General features: G+C 43.0%; 1 protein-coding gene across 3 annotated transcripts in view; it reads right to left on the reverse strand.

Moving 5' to 3' along the window:
* The window catches only part of COL28A1 (collagen type XXVIII alpha 1 chain), a 179,204-nt gene that overhangs the window by 9,126 nt on the left and 147,213 nt on the right, over window positions 1-22,865 (reverse strand). For all 3 annotated transcript variants that reach the window (XM_081531558.1, XM_081531557.1, XM_081531559.1), the window contains 6 exons: window positions 18,961-19,029; window positions 18,092-18,172; window positions 17,967-18,002; window positions 11,942-11,978; window positions 9,546-10,100; window positions 7,625-7,782 (listed from right to left, as the gene is read on the reverse strand). In XM_081531558.1, coding sequence (XP_081387684.1) covers window positions 7,625-7,782; window positions 9,546-10,100; window positions 11,942-11,978; window positions 17,967-18,002; window positions 18,092-18,172; window positions 18,961-19,029 — 936 coding nt within the window. The remainder of the gene's footprint in view (window positions 1-7,624; window positions 7,783-9,545; window positions 10,101-11,941; window positions 11,979-17,966; window positions 18,003-18,091; window positions 18,173-18,960; window positions 19,030-22,865) is intronic.

Genomic DNA, 22,865 nt, shown 5'->3' on the forward strand with positions numbered 1-22,865 from the left:
CACAATGAGAGAGTATTAATTTTACTTTATAAACAAATAAATTATAGTATTGACCAATATAGCCTTATCTGTATATGTGGCTTAATCAAGGCCACTTACAAAAACTAGGTCTGATTTCAGGAAATCAACTTAATTTTCATGTCAGTGGAGAAACTAAACTAATATTAGGCTTAGTCTCAAGTGTTTTGAAAGTTTAAAAAGTCTTTGTGTTTTGAAAGTATTGATTATGGCCTTTGAGTATGCCTGAATAGGCTACTTCATTCAATAGTGAGTATAGTATTATTGAGCAACCTATAAAATTTTACTTGAATAAGACGTAAGGAGAAAATATAGATGTACTCAAATATTTATGTCTTTTTCCTAATCTGTCATGGATGTTCAGTACCAAGTTAAGATATAGGCCATTACAGACAGGTTTTTAAGAAAATTCAGCCAAAATGGAATCATATGTATGAGAAATATTAACAATTCAATGATGTTATTTTTAACAGGGCAAAAAAATAAAATGACTCTATCAGCAAGTAATGGATAAACTGAAGAGGATATAGAAAAGAGAGATGTGATAAGAGTTTTGAGTCCCTGTTATTAAGTACTGATCAGAAATGATGAGGCCCTGATCTAAGGCGGTAGAGGTATTAGTGAGGAGAAAAGAGTTGAGAGCATAGGTCAAGAGATGACAAGAACAGACCAGAGATGACAGTACCAATGAGTGTGAAAGATACTGTGAGAACAGGGCTCCAGGTGTATCTCAGGTTTCTTGCCGGATGCCCGGCTGGTTGGAGGGACCATATTCTATGAAGGAGATCTATAGGAGCAGCATGATGATCACATTTCCCATTAAGTGCCTGCAGGACACCCAGAAGATGATGTACACAGACAATCAAAATGTGTATCTGGGACCCAGGAGAAAGATCTGGAATGGGGAGGCAGATTTGAGAACTGTTAGCACATATGGCTTTGAAACTTAGAGAATATGGAGTAAGAAGAGAAGTAGGCCAAGGACAGATCTCAGAAAAATTGAGTTTAATACTAAGGGGTAAACAGAGACAGAAAAACCCAAAAGCATTTGAGAAAGAATGCTCAGAAGGAGGACCGGGAGAGAGAGGACTTGCAAAATCCAAAATCAGCAGTGACAGGGTGATATATGCAAAAGAGAAATTAGGTAAGAATAGGATGATAAGGATTTAGCAATGAGAGGGTTGTTGGTGACTTTTCCAGCAGAGCTTCAGGACACAGTAGAGGCAGCAAGTTTACTTCGGAGGGCTTCCCAGAGAAATGGAAGGGAATGGAAGTAAGGAAACAGAATGAAAGCCAGAGGGAGACGGAGAGGAGGAGAGTGAGGGTGGGTGTGTGGACGTGAGTAGCAGAGATTGGCCTGTGGAATAACTTTATTATATAAAGCTAGAGATAGGATAGAAGCACAGCTGACATAAGAACTATGGATTAGGGAAGGTTTTAGATGTGAGAGTCTGAAGCCTATTTCCTGCCTCTGGGGAAGGAGTTGGAAGTGTTGCCAGGGAAGGAAGGTCCTGGTTTCAGAAGAGGCAGAAGGGAATAGACAGGCCCCAGAGCACGGTAGGGGACAAGTGGGTGTCACATCAGAGCTGAGGCTGGAGTCCACAGTCAGGTCTGAGAATGAAAGGACACATCCAATTCCAATATCGAGGCAGAACCTGCCTAGGGCTTTGGTTCTCAAAAAAACTGTCAATGGAACCCTGGTGTCAGAGTGGCCCTCTTTATTTTTTAATTAACTTTTACTGGCGTATAGTTGCTTTACAGTGCGTTAGCTTCTACTGTACAGTAAAGTGAATCATCCATAATACATCTATCCCCTCCCTTTTGGATTTCCTTTCCATTCAGGTCACCACAATGCATTTAGTAGAGTTCCCTGTGCTATATAGTATGTTATCATTAGTTATCTATTTTTATACATAGTATCAATAGAACATATGTATCAATCCCAATCTCTCAACTCCTCCCATCCATCCTTTCCCCCTTGGTATCCATACATTTGTTCTCTATGTCCGGGTTCCTATTTCAGCTTTGCACATAGGGTCATCTAGACCATTTTTTTAGATTTCACATATATGCGTTAATACATGGTATTTATTTTTCTCTTCCCAACTTAGCTCTGAATGACAGTCTCTAGGTCCATCCACATTTCCACAAATGACCCAATTTCATTCCCCTTTATAGAAGTGGCCCTCTTTAGAACGGATCTGGAGATGGAGTAAGAACAAGTAAGGGTTGTGGGGAAAGGAGAGTAAGAGATCGAAGAGGTAGACTGAAAATAGAGACGAAGACCTTTGAGCAGCTTACGTGATCATGACAGAAGGGGAGAACTGAGGCCAGTGGCATGGGGACGAGGGATAGAGTCTCACTAACAGGATGGACAGAGAGGATGGGACAGCTAGCAGAGTCAGCCTGCTGTTTTAGCTTTTTGTAATTGACTTCAGTACAGAGCATCCATTACTTCCACAGAAATGAGGAAGCTGTATGCTCAGCTTAAGGCTGGCACTGGACTATACATCAGGACCACATCATATAAAAGGAGAGGACTTGGGGCTCCCCCTCTGCCTCCAGCCCCTGTCCACCCCATGCAGGAGCTACTCAGAGGGACTCTTCCCACACCAGCTTGACTGACTTCCCTGGGTTGCTATGGAATCAGTCATTCTTCATAGGAATCCCACAGCCTCCTTTCTACAGAGAGGAAAAAAAACCTTTGCTGCCAGTTACCTAAATTGTTTGCAGTCTGGGAACAATTTTTCATCTTACAAAAAAGGAGCTTTGTGGAAAGGATAGACAGGGCTTCTTTCCTTTCTACTCTTTCAAGGGGAAAACAAAAATCTGGAATCTTGTTACAAGAAACTGGGTCCAGTGAATTGACCCTGTGCATTGACATTATTTATTAATACATTTAGAATGACAAAAAGTGACTTCATGCAGGACATTCATACACTTATTTGTTTAATGGGCCATTACTGGTTATGGCCACTTGACCTGATTAAATGATGTTTACTTGATTTGATTGCCCTTCTCCAGTTTATATCCAGGAAATCTTTCTACAGCTGGCCACACCCTGAAACAAGGAAGGAACATGAAGTGCCAACATTGTTAGTCCCATAAAAGATAAGGATTTCTTAGGTATACAGTCTTTTGAATCGCAGTATAATTGATGACTTTCCCTGAAGAAAATCTTCAGATTTCTTTTTTAGCCTAACAGTTGGTATAGCCTTCATTTGGTCCTTATGTATTTATTGAACATCTACTGTGTACAAGATGAAGCACAAGTCTAGGTCCCAGGAGACACAAAGTTTAATTAGATATAATTGCCCTCAAGGAATTCAAATCCATTAGTTAAGGTACCTACAAAAATCATTATAAACGATGTAAAATGTGATAGATTTCAGAAGAAAGTTTAAACTTTCCTGAGATTTCAGGAGAGAGACAGAGTAGAACAGATGATGTACATGTTTAATTTCCTAAGACTGGCCCAAAAGGGCAACACAGCAAGAACTGCCAAAGCTTTATGAACTTAGCAGAATCTTGGAAATCCTTCTGCTGTCTCTATTTCACAGCACATCTGTTTGTAGGTATTTAGTGTACATCATGTTCATTACACAATTAGATAAAATAGTTCAAATGCAAGTCTTTCTTGACCCATTGGCTTATACCACTCACAAAAGAGTAAATAACTGATAACAGATTTTCCCCTAAAAAATAGATTTTTGCTAGGAGAGAAAGAAGGAATACTGAGCTTTGTATCTTAAGGAATGATAAAAGGAAGACAACAGAGAAGGTAATTAGAAACACAAAAAGGGAAATAGGACTTCTGACATCATTTATTTTGCAATATTGCCTAGGGTAGGCTTGGGAACAAACTGAGGATTGGAAGGTTTTGACAGATTCATTTTACTTTGGATGTTTCAATACTATAATAATACTTTTAGATAAAGCATGTGCATGCATAGATATATAAATATGTTTTTGTATTTATGAGTGTTCCCTGGTGGCTCAGACGGTAAAGAATCCACCTGCAATGTGGGAGACCTGGGTTTGATCCCTGGGTTGGGAAGATCCCCTGGAGGAGGGAATGGCAACCCACTCCAGTACTCTTGCCTGAAGAATCCCCATGGACAGAGGAGCCTGGTAGGCCACAGTCCATGGGGTCGCAAAGAGTCAGACACGACTGAGCAACTAAGAACATAGATTATATATACACATGACAGATCTAAATGTGAATGTAAATGCATATATGTTTGTTCAGACTAAATATCTATTAGGATCATTCATTTTTAAAAATTCAGTCTTGAGTGCTTTTGCAAAGAGAGCCAGGGTGAGAAGGCATAGATTCAAGAGAGACTCTCCAAGTTCAAGTTCATTACAAACTCCCATTAGGAGTTCATTACAAGCTCCCACTCTCAGTAAGAAGCCCCATAGGGAGATCCAACTGATGCTCATCATGTAACTCTTGGTGCTGTAAATCTAAACTATTTTGGATGGACTTTTCTCATGCCCTCCCCTCCCCAGCTACTAGAATGCTTCCTCTGCCATAATCTATTAACGTCACTTGTCACTCAGGGCATCTAACTTACTGGGTCACAACACCAGAGTCACAGGTTCTTCTTGCTGTCCCTCATTCTGTGTCATTGCCTTGAATGTCCCTCTGCCACCTCCACTTTGGTACAGATTAAGCCCATTATTTTCCTTCAGAGAACCCTACCCCTAGCTTGCCTGCTATATTCTCCATCTCAGTGGATGTTTCAGTCCACCCCATCTCCATGCTAGAATCCAATCATCATTCCCAAGCCCTCTCCCTAACCTCCATTCACCCTTCAATCTCTACCCAGAAATGGCTTTCCAATCCATGCTTCCTTTTATTCTGATGGCCCCTGTCTTAGTTTAAGGCTTTATTATCTCTCACCTGGACCATTACTCCTCACGTCCCAACCTCCAGTCTCCTCTCCTCCTCTTCCTTCTATTTCTCTTTCACCCTGCAACCAAATGTGACTGTATGACCCTTGTTTTTAAAATTCCTCTGCTTTCTTCTGGTTGCCTGGCCTATGGATGAAGTTCAAGCTCCTTAGTTTGACATATTTATAATTAGCCCTCCAATTACTTGTCCAGTTTTAACTCTTGCCCTTCTGCAGGTACACCTTTGGCTCCAGTTAGACTGAACTTCTCTTAATTTCTTAAAATTCCATTCCCTATGGATTCCCCCTTTGCCCCCACATGTTCCTTCTTCTTGGAAATACCCTTCCTCCTGCTCTTGCCTTGAAGAACTCTTGCTGCTACTGCTGCTGCTAAGTCGCTTCAGTCGTGCCCGACTCTGTGCGACCCCATAGACGGCAGCCCACCAGGCTCCGCTGTCCCTGGGATTCTCCAGGCAAGAATTCTGGAGTGGGTTGCCATTTCTAGTCTTAAAACTTAGCTCAACACCAGCTCCTCTGTAAAGCCTTACATGACTCCGCCCTGAGATTAACTGCAGCATCTCTTGAGCTTCCTCCATAGCTCTGCTAAAGTTCTTAATACTCCCTGTACTTATCCATTCTCTTAAAGACCATGGACTTCTATTGGGCAAGAACTGTACCTTAAGAGCCACCCTTGAGCACCACGGTAAATGATTAATACACCTCACTGGAACTCATTGATTTTGAGGAGAGCTCTGTTTAGACACTGCTTGCTGGATGAAACCTGAGTTTGTTCTTGTAGAGGTAGTTTTTAGAAAGGAACATGAATTGATTAGGGCTGGGACAAAGAGATAAATCACAGGAGAAGGAGAAGATAGACTGTGTACATTATCATCTATAATTTACTTTCAAATGCTTAGTAAAGACCAGGGTTGGCAACCCCTTATGGGCTGAATGTGAATCTTCACCTGTTTTGGGAAACAAGTTTTATCTGAACACAGACATGTTCATTCACTGAGGTACTGGCTATGGCTCCTTTTGCACTTCTAAGGCAGAGTTGAGTCACTGCAACAGAGATGAAGTGGCCTGTAAAATCCCAAATCTTTCCTCTATCAGTTCAGTTCAGTTGCTCAGTCGTGTCTGACTCTTTGTGACCCCATGAACTGCAGCACGCCAGGCCTCCCTGTCCATCACCAACTCCCGGAGTCTACCCAAACTCATGTCCATATAGCCCTTCACAAAAAGGGTTTATTGACCCCCTGATCTAGACCATGTGGTATAAGTGTGTGTTAATTTCAATCTATAATCCAGGGGCAGTCTGTTGCCCTAATTGGAATTACCCATATTGAAGTTGGTTAGTATTTAATCAAATAGATTACAGAATTTTCTGTCCTTTTTGGGGATATAATATAAAAATCTTGTGAGTCCTGTAATCTGTCCCCATAGGAATGGCATCAGGGTCTTTTTCAATAAGTTGACTGATTCTGGGAAAGATTGAGGGCAGGAGGAGAAGGGAACAACAGAGGATGAGATGGTTGGATGGCATCACCTACTGAATGTACATGAGTTTGCGCAAACTCTGGGAGATAGTGGAGGACAGGGAAACCTAGTGTGCTACAGGCCGTGGGGTGGCAAAGAGTCGGACACAACTTAATGACTAAACAACAACAGCAGGAATAGCATCCTAGGCCTGACTCCTGAATGGTCCTGCATTCACCTGCTGGTCTGGGAGTTTCTCAAGTCTTCGGTTCCTAGTCAGTTAGTGGAATCCTGATACTTGAATATTGTTGCACTGGCTCAAAATAAATCTTCCATGTCTTTGAAGACTTCATAAAAGGATACCACAGGGGGAGTTCATTGAGCTTATAAAATAGGGACTCTGCTGTGTACTTACTTGCCAGACCATGTCTGTACATGTGGTAGATATCGGTTCACACCAGCTTTGGTTGTAACTTGGTGGGAAAGAGACTACATCACTCACTCACCAGTAATTATGAGAGGCTCTCCAGTTCTCACCAATAAGAAACTAAGAGTTGCTTGTGACGTGACTGGCTGAGGTCAGTGCTCAGAGGCTTGCTCTAAGGACAATCACCTTTGTCTCAATAAATTCAGGAGGTAGTTCTCTTGTACACGCATGATTGGGGAGCTCTGAACGAAGCATCCGCCTTGTGCTGTATGCGTGCATAGCCTCCCTCCCTGTCCCTGCCCTGGGTACAGGCGGGGGAAGCTAAATGAGCAAGAGGGTGGGTGGGAGGGAGGGAGAGCACAGACTGAGCATGTGTGCACTTGCCAGAAACTTGAAAGGGTGCAAAGTGTGGAGTGGATACACGGACAAACGGGAGATTTGCAACCTGGTACAGAAAGATCTGTAAATGTGGCAAGGGGGTGATTCGGATAGTGTCGTATTAATCTGTTCTAGTGGGCATGATTACCTTTGACACTGGCAGGGGTATAATATAAAAATATTATTTGTAGGATTTAATTAATAATTATAAAACATGAAAATGTTTATCAGTCTCATATTCATGCTTATAAGCCCCAGAGCTATTTCAGAACTAGAAATCTGGAGACAAAAGGCTAATATTTAGAGCCAAGGACCTGAAAATATCCATACCTCAGTTGATTCTTGGAAGCTCAGAACAAGATGGTCTTGGATATAGAGCAGACAGAATATACCATTTTAGGCTCACAAATTGAGCAAGATGGTTACTTACAGACTCAGAAATTTCCTTCTGGGGCTCTGGAGTAGATTCGTGGTGTTCTTCCTCCGATATCCCAAATCCAGGTTGAAGCGGTGATGAACCCAAAATATGAAAGAGGTAAGCTTCAAAATCCTCACAACTTTTTGTAAATAATTTTTGCTTCAGGGTATCTTTTAAAAAAGAGAAGTAGAAAAGGGTTTGGAGAAGCAATGAAACATTACTCAAATATGTTCATTATAAAGATCTTCTGCACTCTCCACTTGCCCAGCACTTGGAGTCAACTACTAGGGGAGCTAAGTTTTTAAAGCATTTTTACATCATCTGTAAGAGACCATCTAAAATAATTTAATGTAATAATATACAAAGGCCCAAACTGAAGCTGAAGCTCCAATGCTTTGACTACCTGATATGAAGAACTGACTCATTGGAAAAAACCCTAATGCTGGGAAAGATTGGAGGCAGGAGGAGAAGCAGACAACAGAGGATGAGAAGGTTGGATGGTATCACTGACTCAATGGACATGAGTTTGTGCAAACTCCAGGAGGTTGTGAAGGACAGGGACGCCTGGCGTGCTGCAGTCCACGGGGTTGCAAAGAGTCAGACACGACTTAGTGACTGAACTGTTGTTCAGTCACTAATGGTCCAAATAGGCAAACAGATGACTTAACTTCATTTTATCCAGAGGGAACTACTCTGTGGAAGGGGCGAGTCTCACCCATAATAAGTTTATCAGGCAGTTAGCTCTGATTTTGGCAATTGCAAAAGATAAACCAGTCCAAAAATATACCCCTCACGTTAGTAACTTATTTGGTTAAGATGACAAAGCTCTTCAGTTATTAAAATATAACTTGTCTCTGAAATGCGTAATATATCTGGCCATTTCTAACACATTAACTGCCCAGTGAGACTGGATGCACCAGATAAACCCTCCAGTCATCCAATGTTAAGGAAGCCAGACCCCAGGTTAGGAAGGTCTGAAGTATGAGGGAAAGTGGGAAGGTTCTGAGTGTGGTCTGCTCTCCTCAGGGCCAACTGTGTGGGTACCCGGAGCCCCGGGAGCAGGATGAGGCCAGGAGGGCCCATGCCAGGCCATGTCAGGCCCCGCTCCCAGATGAGTGGAGAAGGAAGGATGGGGTCAAACTGAAGCCTGCAAACATAGTAAGTATAAATTTTACTTATTTCATAAGCTTTCTGGGTGTGGGCTCTGCCAGAATGTGTTAGGAGTTTCCAGTGACCTGGAATGTTTCCTTGTAAAGTGATACTGATCACACTTGAATTACAGGTGACTCAGTGTCTTAGCTTGCCTCACTAGGAAATATCAGTACATGTGAAAGGGTAAAGCAGCATAGGAAAACCCATCAGATTAGCCCTGAGTGTGTGAGGTGTATTCAAAATGTTGTTCTTTCAGATAAACTCCTGACGTCAACTTGTTTACTCTTCATTATCTGTTTTCATAAAAACAGAGAAGAGAGAACAGAGGAGAATAATTCTAGTTGCTATGTCTCTCATCTCTTTAGATTACCATGACTTTTTCCCACTCATCTTGGACTTATTAATTCATTTTGATTCCATGGTTATTTTCTGCCTTACTGTGGGCTTGCTCCATCTCTTACCCAAGTTAGGTAACTTTTAGAACATAAGCTAATCTGAGCAATGCCCTCCAATCCTATCCTTTCTTTTCAGCCCTTCAATCATAGATACCCCAGGTAAACAACTCCATGGCCAACTCAGCACTTACTACAAATGAATAAAGATAAGGATTGTACTCTCTGAACTGAATGATACTAAACCTCTTTTCCTTCAGAGTTTGTGTTACAATTTAATGCTGGTGTAAACCTCAGTAGCCTTCTGATTTCCATTTTTGGTCAGGATCATCCAGCGATGTGGTTCTTGGAAGGGCAATATAAATTCTTTTCCCCTGGAACTGTCTTACCTTCAAGAGCAATGAAGTCATCAAATAGATAAACGTGCTCACTATCTGGGTCAGTAGCAATCAGATTCATTTCTTGGTGGAATATGTGGAAGTTGGGGTCATTTCTCTTCACTACTCCAATCACAAATATTTCCACATTGATGTCACTGGCATTCTTCACCACCTCAGTCAGATTCTTCTCATCTCGGGTATCTGTCTGCCCATCGGTGATGACCAAGGCCACTTTCTTCACACCGGGCTTTGCGGCTTCGAACATACGGTTGGCGGCATGGAGCGCCGTGGCCGTGTAGGTGCCTTCCCCCAGATACTGCATGTTGTCCACAGCCCGCTTGAGGTCATCCTTGCTGGAGAACTGGGTCAGATGCGCCACCTCCTCCACCTTATGGCTGTAGTTGATTATGCCTATGCGGGTTGTGGCCAGGTCCAGGGCAACACGGTCAGTCAGGGTCTTCACAAAATTCTTGATGATTTGGAAGTTCTTGAGCCCCACGCTTTCTGAGCTGTCAATCACAAACAGCAGCTCCAGCGGAGTCTCTTTGCATTTACGCCCACAACCTGAAATACGGATGTGGACACAGAAACACAGCAGGAATGAAAATGAAAACATCACAGGGAGAGGGGAGGGGGCGGGGATGAACCAGAGACCTGGATTGTAGCCTTCCTTTTCTGTGACTGTGAACACAGCTGGCAGTTGTCTCCCTTCTAGTTTCTATGCCTGACTCTTTTCAAAATGATACATTGTAAAAAAAAAAAAAAACACCTCCCACACAAAAAATCAAAATGCTGTAGAGGATAACATAATAAACAGCTAGCCAATTTCTCAGATTAAAATAAAGAAGTCTTTTAAAGAGATTCAGCATCCCTTTGCATGCCTTCCTGATCCCATCCCCCTCCTTGTCTGTAAGAGATAACCACCATCCTAAATGTGCTCTTTATCATCCCACCATGTGTATTTAATCTGAATCTGAACACTAATATTTCAATCTTCAACCATATCCTTATGTGAAAATGAACACTTGCTCATTGCTGTGGATGAGTAAAGTAATGGGATGAAACTTTTTAATTGTGGGGGAAAGATTTGGATCTTTAACCAGGCGTAAGCATAGTAGCCCCCCGCTACTCTGGTTTATGTCCCCAGTCACCCACAGTGACTCTCATCTTATCACGGAGGCCTGGAGAACATTTACCCTGTGAAACTGTTCATGGGGAGTGATCTAGGAACACTGGTCAATAAACAACTTCTATTTATGGTTTATCATTCAAAGCAGTTGCCAGAGTCCCTAAGCAGTAAAAAGTATCAGGGCTGCATTGGTGTATTCGTATCCTTATGTTGCCCAACAACACTCTCACAATAAATCATCAGGAAACTGGCTGCTATTTTACAGGGTGTCTAGCACTCAGAAGCAACGTCTAAATTAGCCTGTCACCACCGAGAGCCCCAGGCTGCTTCTTAAGGTCCAGAAGACTTTTGGGGGACAAGCTAGTTCTGGGGTTCCCTATGTGGAAGGATAATAATATTCCTTCCTCTGTCCATTTTAAACACGAAAGGTTATCTTATCTTCATAATCCATTAATTGCTTGCTTTTTGGCTAATCTTTTTACTTTACTTCGTTGTTCTAATAACTCTGTTTTAAGCCTGTTTTGCCACAGGGGCTTCCCAGTTGTCTCAGCAGTAAAGAATCCACCTGCCAATGCAGGAGGCGTAAGAGATGCGGGTTTGATCCCTGGGTGGGGAAGATCCCCTGGAGTAGGAAATGGCAGCCCACTCCAGGATCCTTGCCTGGAAAATGCCATGAATAGAGGAGCCTGGCGGGCTACGGTCCAAGGGGTCACAAAGAGTCAGACACAACTGAGCAACTGAGCACACACACATTTCACCACGGAAGCATTTAGATAGAGTTGTGACACAAGGTGACCTCTGAACTCTGTCCTTGTGCTTTTGAAGTGGCAGGCACTCTAAATGTAGGTCTCAAAACTCAATTTAGAAAGACCTTTTGCTTCAGGAAAAACACAGACATTATTGTCACCAGCTGGGCTGGACTCAAATACCAATGAGGCTCCTGTGGTCATGTTTCCTTTGCTGCCCTTTCTTTCCCAGGCTCAGGCAAATGTCACTGAATACGCATGAGCTCAGTGCTAACAAAAGGCCTGGCTGCGCACAGACTCTGGTGTCTTCATGCTTCTTAACCACTCTGGGAAAATGATTTTCTTTCTTTAAATCAGGATTCCCACAGCCCCTCATACTGCTTCCTTTCAGTTTCCCACCAAATTTGCAAATGAAGCTGAAACTTTCCCATGAGCTCTACAGTATACATCTTCTGGGTAAATGCAAATCTTAAACATAGAGGGACTGGTACTTTAAAGTGATGGCTGCTTTCTTGATCATCAAATCTTACCACATATTTCAAAAATAAGCTTGATGATTTCTTCTTTCTGGAGGAAAAGAGGAAAACGTATTAATTGTGTGACCATAGTGTTTTTCCCTACAGTCATAATAGGGACTGTCTTACTATAGTCAGCATTGGGCTATTTGATTAATCCTGCTGCTGGAGATGGAGAAGGCAATGGCACCCCACTCCAGTAGTCTTGCCTGGAAAATCCCATGGACGGAGGAGCCTAGTAGGCTGCAGTCTATGGGGTCGCTAGGGGTCAGACACGACTGAGCAGCTTCACTTTCACTTTTCACTTTCATGCATTGGAGAAGGAAATGGCAGCCCACTCCAGTATTCTTGCCTGGAGAATCCCAGGGACGGGGGAGCCCGGTGGGCTGCCGTCTATGGGGTCGCACAGAGTCGGACATGACTGAAGCGACTTAGCAGCAGCAGCAGCAGCTGCTGGAGAAGGCGATGGCAACCCACTCTAGTACTCTTGCCTAGAAAATCCCATGGACTGGGGAGCCTGGTAGGCTGCAGTCCATGGGGTCGTGAAGAGTCGAACACGACTGAGTGACTTCACTTTCACTTTTCACTTTCATGCATTGGAGAAGGAAATGGCAACCCACTCCAGTGTTCTTGCCTGGAGAATCCCGGGGATGGCAGAGCCTGGTGGGCTGCCGTCTATGGGGTCGCATAGAGTTGGACATGACTGAAGCGACTTAGCAGCAGCAGCAGCTGCTGCAAATAAGATACATAGTACAGAGATTAAAAGTTGGCTATGATATATTATAATTGAAATGTGTTTGAGCTGTAAAATGTAAGAGCTGAGACTTGAAGTTCAACTTGCAGCTTTGGTGTTTGTCAGCTGTGTGACCTTGGGCATGAAGTGACCTAACAGTGGTCTGTGTCTCAGGGCTGTGGTGAGATTAAACGAGGTAACACACACAGCTCTTAGCGCAGGGCATGGCCCCCAAAGGATGTACTCCCTACAGTTCTGCATCCATGGATACAGAGGGCTGACAGTACTGCGCCATTGTATATGAGGGACGTGAGCATCCATGGACTTCAGTACCTCCTGGGTGGAGGGGCGTGTGCTAGAACCAATCCCCTGCAGGTACCCAGGACGACAATGCCGTGGGCAACATATGCCTTAGCTACATGATTTCAACCACATGTGCTAACCAACCAGGACAAGCACCTGGTTGGAAAGAGAATTCATTCTATACTGTATTCTCTCCTCTCTTTCTGTACCAGTCCCCAGATTTGCGAGTCTCCTCCCTAGTTTCCTAATACTCCCCCTTGGGTTTCTCCATGAAATGTCCCTGGGTTCCTGGGTTCTCCTTCCTGGCCCTGCTCCTCACTAGCTCCATCAGAGGGGCCTGAGATGAGCTGAATACTAGGAGTCAATCTGCCAGTGCCCTGTGCCTCATGGCATGTTTACAAATGACTGGGGTGGGACTGGAGAAGTCGAGATTCTACATCTGCCAAAGATGTGAAGCTGAGAGGGATGATTAACTTAACAGAGGAGAGAAGCAGAAGCCCAGAAAATCTCAACGGGGAAAAGCAGCGGGCCTTTTCTAAGAAGATAAAATGTAACAGCTGCAAAAGTAAAGTTTTAAAGAAAAAGATCTATAATGACAGAACAGGGGTGAAGGTGACAGAGCCAGTGGCATGGTTTAACAGAAGCATATATGGAGAATATTCATGGCATTTTACTGTAAATTGAGTAAAACCCAGTGATTTCAAGTGGCTATACAAAAATTACTCCCAGTATGAGATTCTTTAAATTATATGAAATAAAGGAATCAGCAGTTATCTTTTTTGTTTTTCAGGCTTTGTCATGCTTTTTCCACATTTAGAGAGACATTTAATAAATCTGAAACTAGAGTCTGTCTAAAAAGGAAAATTTCTATATTAATATATTTATATTGTATATCCTGGCAGGGAAAATGTTACATATTTAATATAGTTATTTTTAATTTTTACAAGCAGAGAAAATACTGCAAGTTTTATGATTATAGTTTTCTACTTAACATTATATATCCTAATTAATTTCCCATATTACCAATTATTCTGAAAAACTTGATTTCTGGAGTCAGAGGCATGGCCATTTTAAGGTTCTTGATGCAGACTGCCTAACTATCCTTCAGGAAAGTTGTGGTAACTGACACCTCTAACAGTAGTATATAAGAAAACCTGTTTTGTTTTATAGACACAATACTGATTATTATTACTATATAATTGCCATTTGATAGAGAAAAATATCTCACTGTTTTAAATTACACTTAATCTACTACTTGTGAGGCTAAATTTTATATGTGTGCTTCCAGTTGTATTCTCTTGGCCATCGTCTTTGTGTGTCCTTGGTCCATTTTCTTCTATTAGAATCTTTGTCTTTTATTGACTTGTAAGAGCAATTTATATATCAAGGTTGCATTTGATTACTTTCACTGTGTTTTTATGGCATAACCAGGTCTAATATGCTTTAAGTAGTCATATTTATATATGATCAACATTTTCCATGTAATCTTTGCTTTAAAGTCCCTGGAATGAATGGTTTCACTCTTTCTGCTAAAATTGCTGAGTAACCTTGGTTACTCAGTGCCAGTGATGAAGGCGTCAAATTTATATCCTTCAAAGGACTCATGTTAACATGAGTCTAGTAGCAAGTAGGCAAAGAAACAAATGCTATGCCGTTGGATCAGAGCCAAGGAACCACGCTGATCCGCCGGAATAACCAGGGATGGGAGAGTGGGCTTGGTGCTGTGGTCCAGGGAGGTGGGTAGACTCTGACCAGGGTGGAATGGGGTGAAGAGAGGAGGAGGAAGAACCTTCCAGGCAGGGGACAAAACACACAAAGCGCAGTGTATTACAGTACTCGAGCAAACTTATGACTCAGGGTATGTGACAGGAAGAATGACAGGAAATGCGGAACACAGATAGGCTCTAGAGAGCCTTTGCGTCTTGTTGAAGAGTGTGGACTTAGCCTGAGCAGTGAGGACAGACATGGTCCATGGCAGAGAAGAGAAATGGTTGCACTTTTATTTAAGAAAATTGACTCTGGCAGCCAGGGGAGCGGTCTGAGATTCCTAAATAGTACGGGCAAAGAAAATTAACACCGGAAAACCGTGGTGGGAGTGATGGATGGGAAGGGATGGCTTAGAAGGAGATGCAGAAGGAGATGAAGGGGGTGGTGAGTAATTGGAAGAGGGGATGAGGGAAAGAGGGAGTCTAGGAGATAAATGATAGCAGGGCTACTCTTGGAGGGAGGGAGGGAAGGGACAGGGGCAGGTTCGAGCTAATGAAGAGTAAACTGGGTTCAGCTTGATTCTGGCTGAGTTGGAGGCACCTGGGGGACACCCAGCTGGCAGTGTCCAGCAAGGCAGTAGGAGGTAAGGTCTGATGCTCGGGAGAGGGGCTCAAGCTGGAGGCAGAGCTAAGAAATGCCAGTGTACAGCTGGCCGTTGAAAGAGGGGTGGCAGGCGAGATGGCATGGAGCAGAGCTTGAGTGTAACGTGGGAGACCCCTCCATACCCACTTTTGTCAAGCATATTTTTTCTATGTTTATAACCTAAAATGTTTTTTCATCCTCCATACAACTTTACTGTACTATTAAATCAGCCTTTTTGAACTGTGCATACGTGCACCTTTAACAGCTGTCCCTCCTTGAGAGTTTGAGGACACGGAGGAAACAATTGCAGGCAGATGCTGAGAAACGCTAGCATTTCAGGCATAGTTGGAGAAAGTCTTTTTGAAAGTAGCTTGGGTGAGAATGATTAAAAAGCTTGAACTCCCATCAATAGTATTTGCCTCTTGAAAGGGGAGTTTGACACGGAGTTCAGTCTGGTGCTCTGTGACAACCTAGAGGGGTGGGGTTGGGTGTGACAGATGGGAGGGAAGTTCAAGAGAGAGGGGACAGATATATATCTGTTAATGATTCATGTTGATGTATGGCAGAAACCAATACAGCATTGTGAAGCAATTATCCTCCAATTAAAAAAAATTTTTTTTTAAAAAGGAGGAGTTTGTTAGTCTGGACTGAATCTGCCCCTGAGAGTGTGTGAGGATAGGAGAGCGTGGTGGTGGGGAGAAAAAGGAGGCCTTCCGAAAACAGCCTTCATGAGGGAGCAGGCTGGCTCTGGCTTCCAACAAGCCAGCTCCAGCTGTAAGGGCTCTGCCCCTTGCTAGCAAGGTGACTTGGGGCGTGTTGCTCAAGCTTTCTGCAAGGCTTATCTGAAAGGGAGACACTCCTCCCTGCCTCGTGGTCTGTTATGTGCATTAATGTGGGTCCTGAGCAAGAGAGGGCTGCAGTCTATAGCCTGTCCCCTTCTCCCTGACCCCCTTTTCACTAGTCCTACACTGCACCGGGTCTTAGCCAGCACTCGTGAGGTGCATCCAAGCTCTGTCAAATACCCTCCAAACGCCTGCCCCTTGGCTACCTCATGCATACAGGCCAGTGCTGTCCACTTCCAAACCTGAGGCCATTTGGGGACAATTCTGAGATCTGTGTATCCAGAGTGTGGTGCAGGGGCAGGGCAGTGTGTACGCAGGGTGGTCGCTCCTCACCTGGAGGAACAGGTGTACCTGGAGAAGGACTAGAAGTCCAGCAGTCCAGAGTCAGGACCATACTCTACCTGGGTCCCCCAGGCACCCTGCAGTACTGGGTCAGGGTGGTACTGATATGAAAGAGACTGTCACATACTAGAATCTCATTTAATGCTGACCTTGGCTTTCTAAATGCTAGACAAAGGGAAGAGTGAAGGAAAAGAGAATTTGCATCAAATCATACCTCATTTTGTCTGCTCTGGACCTACATATCACCTCTGTCACAGCCTTTATCAAACTACAGGTGAACATCCTCTGCCTGCCTTTCTCTCCTGTTAGACTTGAGTCCAGAGATGCGGTCTCTTATTCTCAACTCTTACTCCCATGCCTGTCTCAGACCCTGACCCAGGGGATGTGCCCAATAATTGTTGGTTGAAATGAATGAGCAAGTGCATGGATGAAGGAAGACAGTTCCCCTCTCCATGCAGGGATGGGAGGGAGGGTATAAACCTACGGGGAACATTCCTCTGGGCATTTAACATACACCCTCCTCTGCTACATTTAGGGAGAAATTGCTGCATGCTGCTGCTAAGTCGCTTCAGTCGTGTCCGACTCTGTGCGACCCCATAGACGGCAGCCCACCAGGCTCCACCGTCCCTGGGATTCTCCAGGCAAGAAATTGCTGCATATGTAGCTGCTTTATCCTCCATAGGTATCTGGGGAGGGTCTGACCTATGGTGTGGAACAGCAAAGAGAAAAAAGCAGATGGGCCATAAAAACCATGCACAGTTCTGTGTGTCACATGCCAGCTCTCGCCTTCATCACGTGAACTCTCACCTCTGGGTTTCCTGACACTGCACATACAAGATCAACATCCCCAGACCATGACCCATCAAAAAGGGAACAAGAAAAGTTCCCTGTTTTCTCCCAACTCCAGGAAAGGTATCTCAAAGATACTCTGAGGAAGAATTAAACTTTGCTATAGAAATTCTAGACCCTTCCCATCTTGTGGGGCTTTCAGGGGTCAGCTTTGTGTTTGCGATGGAGCAAACCAAAGAGAACAAAAGAGAGAAGAAAAGGGAAAAGTTTGCACATCATCACGACTATTTGTTGAATAAGTGAATCAGTACATGAAAGTAATCCCAATTTTGTGATTGTTGTTCTTCTCAGAGCACTTAAAGGAACTAGTTCAGAAAAAAAACAAAAAAAAGAGCCCCTATTCTGAAAAATAAAAAGTCCCTTGTTCATTTGGTTTGTTTTAAATGGCTCACCTCTTTGTCAATATTTCTACCACAGGTCAGGGAGGGTAGTTAATGTCTACAAAGAGGCTGGATACGGGCTGCCGGGGTAAAGTCCCCCTCACATTCAGATTCAGGCACCCCCTCCATTGAAGCCTGCAGTAATTCTGTGTCAAAGGAAGTCCTACTTCTAATGTGAAAACAGAAATGTAATCATTCTGTGAGCACAAGCCCCTCAATTACCCTCTAGGATGGATACTCACTGTAAGTCCTTGGTCTCCTTTTGGTCCTTGTAACCCCTACTTAGTGGAAGAAGAGTAATAGTCAATGAAGGTTGCAACCAGTTAATGTGTACAATGACAGTAAGATGTTAAAAATCACTTCTTGCCTGTTCTCCTTGGGGTCCGGGATCTCCAATTTCCCCTTTATCACCTTTCTTTCCCGCATCGCCCCGTTCTCCGTGCTCTCCCTTTACAATACAATAAAAAGATAAGTTTAGATTTTGAATATTAAAGCCAAATAAGGAAAACTCTGAAGTTTCATTTCTTTGCAACTGAGGTACCTCTTGAAGACCCTGGGTTCTTGTTGGTATGAATATACTATATGAAAAAATAGGGGGCATTTTATTTACATCCTCCCAGGTACCATAGGGGCTTCCCCCCGGCTCAGATGGTAAAGAATCCTCCTGCAGTGCAGGAGCTGCAGGAGACACAGGTTCAATCCCTGGGTGGCGAAGATCCCCTGGAGGAGGGCATGGCAACCCACTCCAGTATTGTTGCCCGGAAAATCGCATGGACAGAGGAGCCTGGTGGGCTACAGTCCAAAGGGTCACAAGGAGTTGGTCATGACTGAAGCAACTGAGCGTGCATGTGCACAGGCACCATTATCTAATTCATGATGAACTAGAGACCCCAAGGTGAGGAGACCATGAAATGCCATCTGATCAGTTCACTGACTTTAGAAACTTCAGCTATTACACAAGTTAACACCTGAATTATCTGGTATCTTCCATGTGGGTAGGTTATAAGGATTTATTCCTCATCAGCTGGCTTTTGAGTTTGAAGAAAATGAGATTTCACAAAGTAAACGTGTTAGTAGTTAGGAAAAGAAATGCATAAGGATTCAATCTGAAGTGGTTTTTTTTCTCCAAGCGTTGTAAGGAAAGGAGTGACAAGTTCATGAGAGCCCTTCCAGGGTTCAAGTTAAGCTGTTGAGATCCTAAAGCTGAGCGTTTCCCTTCAGTCCTGAAATACTTACCTTCTGGCCAGGGAGGCCATGGCCTGTCATGCCCTTTGGCCCTGGGAAGCCCTGAGGTCCTTGCTCCCCCTGCACAAAATATGTGAGACGGATGGTCTTGTTAGTTTCCCAAAATAACTCAGAATATACCTGTTAGTCAGATATATATTTGCACTTTCAAAAGTACATTATGGAGACCACCCTGGTGGTCCAGGGTTAAGACTTCACCTTCCAGTGCCGGGGGTGTGGGTTTGATCCCTGGTCAGGGAGGTAAGATCCCACATGTCTCAAGGTCAAAAAACCAAAACATAAAACTGAAGCAATATTGTGACAAACAGTGAAGACTTTAAAAATAGTCTACATCAAAAATAATTTTTTATATCTGCATTATAGCATTATCTAAATTTGGGGGGAAATACAACCAGTCCATCCTAAAGGAGATCAGTCCTGGGTGTTCATTGGAAGGACTGATGTTGAAGCTGAAACTCCAATGCTTTGGCCACCTCATGCGAAGAGCTGACTCATTGGAAAAGACGCTAATGCTGGGAAGGATTGGGGGCAGGAGGAGAAGGGGACGACAGAGGATGAGATGGCTGGATGGCATCACTGACTCGATGGACATGGGTTTGGGTAAATTCCGGGAGTTGGTGATGGACAGGGAGGCCTGGCGTGCTGCGATTCATGGGGTCACAAAGAGTCGGACACAACTGAGCGACTGAACTGAACTGAACTGAGCATATGTAAGGAAGATGAGCTCAGTGCTCAATGGGATCAATGTAGTAAAAATTTTAACTGCTTTTTTAGGATAGAAGGAAAGAGGTTGACTTATGGCATTTGTCTGTTTCTGTAGTGTAAATACTCCCTCCCACCTTTGCCAGTTTCAAACTATGAACTTGACATCACAAGTAACAAGCAACTGTTATTTCAGTGGTGATATTGTGATTTTTATAATCTTCTTTATAATTTATATATTTTTGATATGTTGAAATTGTGTATTATCTTAATAATGGAATACAAGAGGGTTTAACAGCATCTCTCCCCAATTAATGCCAAGGAGCATTTATATAATTCGCCACACACTGTTTGTTGCATCCCTGATCATATTGTAGTAACATAAATCTATTCATCTAAATTCAATACCTCCTAAATTTGGAACTGAATTTAGAGAAAATCATCTTTTCCTTTCAATACTTGTTGTTAGCTTACCCGATCATATCTTCCCATTATCTGCTGTTCCTGTACCCCCATCTTCAAAACCACACAGGTTTACAAGGTTTTCATGATGCTGCACATGAGCCAGGAGTTATCACTAACAAGTCTACAAAGTCGTAGCACTGATGCTGCTTGGACCCTGCAGCAACCCCTGCCTCACTCTAGATCATTGTAAGCAGTAAGTCTCTGGCAAAGGTTTGAAAGACCACAGGCTCCCAGAATTTGGTTTGCTTACCATTAGCATCTATCTCAAAGATATCCTGACCATGATCACTAGAATCACTGGTATGCTCAATAAAAACCTCAGACCAACTAAAGGAGAATCAAGAGTGGGGTAGGGATAAAATATGCATTTTTGCCATAGGCAGGCTTGAGAGCCATAGCTCCAGAAGGCAGGACGGGCTTTAGGAGGTCACTCCTGGAAGGGGCCACAAAGGGTTGCTTGGAGACCATTTTACCTACCTTTGAATTATCAGCATTTCAGAGCCCCTTGTCCTAGCTCATTGACTTTCAAGCTTTTTAAACACTGAAACCCACCCCCCCCCCTTTTTTTTTCTTTTTCAATGTGGTTACTAATTAGTTTTATTTTTTAATTGGAGAATAATTGCTTTACAATTTTGTGTTGATTTCTGCCATACAACAACGCAAATCAGCCATAATTATATGTATATCCACTCCCTCTTGAGCTTCCCTCCCACCCTCTTCACCCTACTCCTCTAGGCCATCACAGAGCACCAGGCTGGGCTCCCTGTGCTGCACATCAGCTTCCCACTAGCTACTTATTTTTCACATGATAGTGTATATATGTCAATGCTACTCTCTGAGTTTGTCCTACCCTCTTCTTTCCCCGCTGTGTCCACAAGTTTGTTCTCTATGTCTGTGTCTCCATTCCTTCTCTACATATAAGATCATCAGTACTGCTTTTCTCTATTCCACATATAGGCATTAATATAATATTTGTTTCTTTTCTCTGACTTTTCACTTTGTATAACAAGCTCTAGGTTAATCCCCCTCACTACACCTGACTCAGATTCACAAAACCCTTTCTTTTTACAAGTGTCATAATGAAATATTTCAGATACAACATTTTATATGGAAAAACACAAACACTGGTATACCACAGTATTAAAAAATGAAATAGTGCAGATACCATCGAAACCCCCAAGGTACCCAATCTGGTTCCCTGAAGGAGAGAGGAAATTTGTCTCTGAATTGATATGCATCACTCATATCTCTGCTTTTATACTTTAACTACACACGTGTGTGCTCTAAAGCTGTGCATAATATTGTTCTTAATATTTAAACTTCAAGTAATTATACATTTATGCATGTAATTTATATTTTATTTTAAACTAATATTTATTGTAGTATAGTTGCTTGACAGTGTTGTGTTAGCTATTCATTTTCTAATTTGTATTTTAAATATCAACACTATCTATTTGAAATTTATCTTGATACATATATGTAGTTCTAGTTAATTTCCTCTGCTCTACAGTATTCCATTAAATAACTAGACTGCATTATCCTATTGATGGGCATTTGGGTTGTTTCCAGTATTTCCCTATTACAAATAATGTTTCAACAAGTAGTCTTTTACATATCTTTGCACACTTCGCTAGGAGAGAATTCTTTCATTGAGACCAATTTTATACACAAGAGTAAAAATAAAATGAACGTAAGTGGAGATTCTCTTGTTGGTAAGTGAAGTGTTCAATCCTTTCTGCTCCCAACCCTAGCCTGTTGTAGCAGGCTGGCTTGGCAGAACTCTGCAGCCAACTTGGCAGAACCCTTCATCTCTTTCATGTAGAATTTCTAAATGGATGGCAGGTAGAGGGTTATAGATTTTCAACTCTAGAGGACTGATAGAAAGTTCCTAACTGTGGTCAAATTGCAGAGAATTCATTTGCTAAATGTCTCTTTTACCCTGTTAACCCTTGAGCCAAGCACAAGGCTCTAGCATGGAGGGTTTGCAGGCAGTATTTATGCACAGATGTCTCAGGTCTATCCAAGGAGACTCACCCCTTAAGAAGGAGTGCCCCTTCTCTTTGTTGCTTAGTTGGTTAGAGGAAACAGGCGGGGATCATTCTTTGTTCAATTTACAGAATAGTCACCAGGAAACCTGGTGGTGTTAGAAACCCCAGAACCTTGGATGTGGATCTGAGCCTATTGGGTAAGCCCCAAACAGTAAACCAATACTCTGATTCCAAGCTGGAGATCCAAGCAGGACAAGGGAGAGGAGGAAAATCTCTCCTTTCTGTAAAGATTGCACTGCCAACACAGGTATGATGAAGAGGAATCAGTTCAGTTCAGCTCAGTCACTCAGCTGTGTCTGACTCTTTGTGAGCCCGTAGACTGCAGCACACCAGGCTTCCCTGTCCATCACCAACTCCCGGAGTTTACTCAAACTCGTGTCCATTGAGTTGGTGATGCCATCCAACCATCTCATTCTCTGTTGTCCCCGTCTCTTCCCGCCTTCAATCTTTCCCAGCATCAGGGTCTTTTCTAATAAGTCAGTTTGCATCAGGTGGCCAAAGTATTGGAGTTTCAGCTTCAGCATCAGTCCTTCCAATAAACATTCAGGACTGATTTCCTTTAGGATGGACTGATTGGATCTCCTTGCTGTCCAAGGGACTTTCAAGCATCTTCTCCAACACCACAGTTCAAAAGCATCAATTCTTTGTTACTCAGCTTTCTTTATAGTCCAACTCTCTCAT

This window comes from Giraffa tippelskirchi, chromosome 10 (genome assembly GCF_054371585.1).
Source record: "Giraffa tippelskirchi isolate mGirTip1 chromosome 10, T2T-mGirTip1v1.2.pri, whole genome shotgun sequence".
Taxonomy (NCBI): Eukaryota; Metazoa; Chordata; class Mammalia; order Artiodactyla; family Giraffidae; genus Giraffa; species Giraffa tippelskirchi.